Here is a 3,778-nt window from a genome sequence, read left to right as displayed (position 1 = left end):
AGTAAAGTTAAGAAAAGTAAAATAAATTAAAGCATGACAGTAATCAAATAAAAGGGGAAAAACGCAACGTGAAAATAGGTTGAATAAAAAAAGAAAAGTAAAATTCGAAAATTAGGTTTAGTAAGTAAATTAAGTGAGGAAGTAGTTGAACAAAAAAGAATAAGTAGAGGTTAAGTGAGCTAGAAAAAATCAAGTAATTAAACCATTTGATAAATGATCTATAAGCAAACCAGAAAGTCTGCGAGTATTACAGTCCTTGAATTACTGAACGGCTCAATTGAACGCTATCCAAACGTGAAATCGTTCTCAAGGCCATTAACAAAAAAGAGACTGATGACAAGTTCTCAAAATTCCAGTTATTTAGGTCTCAAAGTTCAAGTTTTTATTCTGGCAGAGGGAAAAATAAGTTTATTAGAGATCGATGGTTTGTAGACATATGGTGATGTACACGTGACAAAGCTAAAGACTGCCAGTGTTCAAAAGTTCCTTGCATAACCTTGTGCAGGTAAATTATTCAATGATAGACTTTTGATTTTTGCAAGTTATTGAAAAGACAGAAAACTAATCTAGTTGAATGGCACAGAAAGCTATGGTTATAGTTCCTGGGCAACATATAACATTACGTTAGACATTCCTGATACGTTCATAATTAGATCCGGCTGCATCGTGCAAAAAAGCGTGCAATCATAAAACTTGGAGTAGTTCAAATATTTTTCCAAGGAACAATTTTTCATACCAATTAAGCCGCCATAAAGTCTTAACTTAATTGAAACGTCGCAAATAAGGTTATTTGAAATAGCAAAGAATGAAAAAAAAAACTAGAAACAGTTTCGTTCGTTAGAACTGTCATAATAAGTTTGTTTTAAGGACGTATAAATTTCTTGAATTGATTCTGAATGAATTGGAGTAACTCGATTTCTCCCGATTTCAATGTTTTTTTCTTCCAACGCCTCTCCAAGCTGCTAAATGTCAGCCAGTGGAGATTAACGATACCTAGCAGATACTTTTAGACTTGTCTAGTTTCCGGCGGTAAATAACCAAACGAACTACTGGAAACACTTTTGTTTTGTAGAAATGCACCAAGTTTTTGCAAAAAGCTCGGTGCAATTTTTCATATTCCTTTCCACTTTTCCTTTTGCCACTCGTCCTTTTCTCATTGAAACTTCCATTCCCCTCAAGAGAAACAGCATATTGTTCCTCCCGGCTTGGAACTTTGAGTTTTTTAGTATGGTTAGAAACCCTCTAAATTGTATAAGTTAAAAATCAATATCTTAAAAACACCAAGTTCACCCTAATTTCATTTTCTCATTTCAAAAGGTGACAAATTTATCGTTTGCTATAACTTGCCCAGAAACGGCCGCCGCCTTTAGAGAGCGATTTCAATTTACTACCTTTTCACCATAAAAAATAGAACAAGTTGGGAAATAGCTTACTGCTGCCAACAGTTAAGCTACGCTGCCAAAATCGCCGGCGAATTTTTATTCTATACCACAAAAGTCAATTCCCCGTTCACTAACAAATTTCAACAAGGTCGAATATTCATTTGCCCGAAACAAATATACCAATTATTATGATTCATATAATTAACCAGGACCAATAATTAAGACCCCAAAAGTTGGAAATAGAAAGAATTTTGTATCGTGTCCCTTTTTGTTAAGCTAAGCCTAGCAAGATGCTAAGTAGGGGGGGTTTCTACTTTTTGGGTGGAAAATTTCTTTCGTTAACAAAAACCTAGGATGAGGGTCCTCCAAAAATTTAAGGACCCCTTTCCTAGGATTTTGGTTTAAGTGAGGACCCCTCCACCTTTAGGAAGGACTCCCCCTTAGGATCCGGGACACGATACAATACTACTGCGGCAATTAAAACTGAAAAAGAAAACTAGGTTTACCAAAATACGTTAAGAAGTCCATTTTCTAATATTGCTTCTAAGGTCGATGTTTTACCGAATAAAATTGAGAACTCGCTAGTGGTGTTATTTTAAAGAAAGAAAGGCAGAAAAAAAGCATACATAAGTCAATTCCTAAAAAATTTCAAAAACTTCAGTAATAAATCAATTTAAATAAACTTCAAAAACTTCCCGTTTTTATTTGTTTCAGGAGAGCTTGCGCGTTCGAGGGGAAAAGATTTAATAAATACCAATAGAAAATGGATGACTAAAAACGTTGTTTCCGATCGTGATAACACAATTTTTGGTTTAGTTTCAAGTACGAACAGCAAATAAACGACTTGGCTTTGATCAGAATTCATCAAACTCTTTCTCCAAACCGAATCATTGAGATGTGCCAGCATTATCCGGCGTCTTTCGACACAGAAGTTTCAGCTGTAGGACTCGGGTCAACCACTCGCTTTCAGCATGTTCCGGCGACAACTCTCCAAGAAATAAATCTGAAACTATCTCCATTTCAGACCCTCAATCGGAGCAGTTTTGCTGACTGTCCGACAAGCCTTGTTTGCACGCAGACTATAATCGATGATTCGGGGCTATGTTATCATGACGTCGGCGATCCCTTGTTTATGTGGGACTGCCAAACCCATCGACCTCTCTGTCTATTGGGAATTGCCACCCCGACCCTGAAAGATGAAAGCCCTCTTAGGGACTGCACGGGTCAAGCAGATTTCACGAGCATCCCATTTTTTCATGACTGGATTTTCACTCGAATTGCGCTGAATATGGAGTAAAACGTTCATTTTGAAGGTGACATGGTTTTCTTGATTAATTTAACCCAGGAACTCGAAAAAAAACAACCAGTGCTTTAACTTTTGTTACGTTCTTATTCAACTTCGATCTTAAAATATTTACGAAATTGAATATATCAAACAAAATATTGAGGAGTCAATTATTTGGCTTATTGATATTGAAAATTGATAAGGAATGTCTCTATGAATGATAAATGGGCTCTGAGTAACACAGAGTTCCCGGAAATCTGGTACGAGTAATAATGTGTCTGTACACCGAATCGAAAAGTTCGCCAAGGATGCAATGACTACTTGGAATATAAGGTAGGCGTGTATCAAGGATCGGCACTTAGACCATTGTTTTTGTTCCGACCATTGTAAATAGGGAGGGACTTTGTATTCGGGTGTTTTAGTTTTTTTTCTTTTTTTTCCATGCAAAATCAGCGACCACAAATAATCATCGGAGTGGGCTGATTGATATATCATATTAAATCCCTTTCAGTCGTGATTCGAGCGGCATAAAAAAGTTTCAAGAGAAATCGGTTTGAAATTTTCGATTTTTCGTCTAATTTTGAGCGAGTTAGCAGGCTTAAATTAGCTTATTCATGCTTTTTTAAGCCTCGATATATTAATTTTACTCAAAACCAGTAATTTTTGAAGTTTTTAGCTTGATCTTAGGAACGAAAAATTTCAAAAAATGGGGGAAATAAAAAATTTAAAAATTGGAACAAAGTCGGAAACTTTTTTTTCCAATTCGCACATTTAACAATGACTGAGGAAATAGCTTAAATTCTCCTTTTCCGCTAAGATTCTTTTATCACACCACACCGAAAAAACGACACTAACTTGAAAACTTGGAATTGTTGAGCTTTTCTAACACTGGTTGGAACATTCTGTGCTACTTGCACAGTAACCGGCTATCCTTGTCTATAATAGTCATATAGTAACGGAAGAGGCTACGAGAAACTGACGCTCCACAGTACCAAGGGATATGCTTTACGCAGATGACCTTGTGATATCTGCTGAAACAGAATCCCAGTCTATTGAAAAACTAAATACTTGGAACAATTTTTGCAAAAACGCGGTTTAAAATCAACGTGGA

General features: G+C 36.1%; 1 protein-coding gene across 1 annotated transcript in view; it reads left to right on the top strand.

Moving 5' to 3' along the window:
• The window catches only part of LOC134846556 (kallikrein 1-related peptidase-like b4), a 53,480-nt gene extending 50,655 nt beyond the window's left edge, over positions 1–2,825 (top strand). The window contains exon 4 of the mRNA XM_063863941.1: positions 2,199–2,825. Within this exon, the coding sequence (XP_063720011.1) occupies positions 2,199–2,679 (481 nt within the window). The 3' untranslated portion in view covers positions 2,680–2,825. The remainder of the gene's footprint in view (positions 1–2,198) is intronic.
• Positions 2,826–3,778: the final 953 nt, after the last annotated feature.

Source organism: Symsagittifera roscoffensis, chromosome 5 (genome assembly GCF_963678635.1).
Source record: "Symsagittifera roscoffensis chromosome 5, txSymRosc1.1, whole genome shotgun sequence".
NCBI lineage: Eukaryota > Metazoa > Xenacoelomorpha > Acoela > Convolutidae > Symsagittifera > Symsagittifera roscoffensis.
Note: the sequence above shows the minus strand (reverse complement) of the source record. Positions and strands in the feature narration are given on the sequence as shown.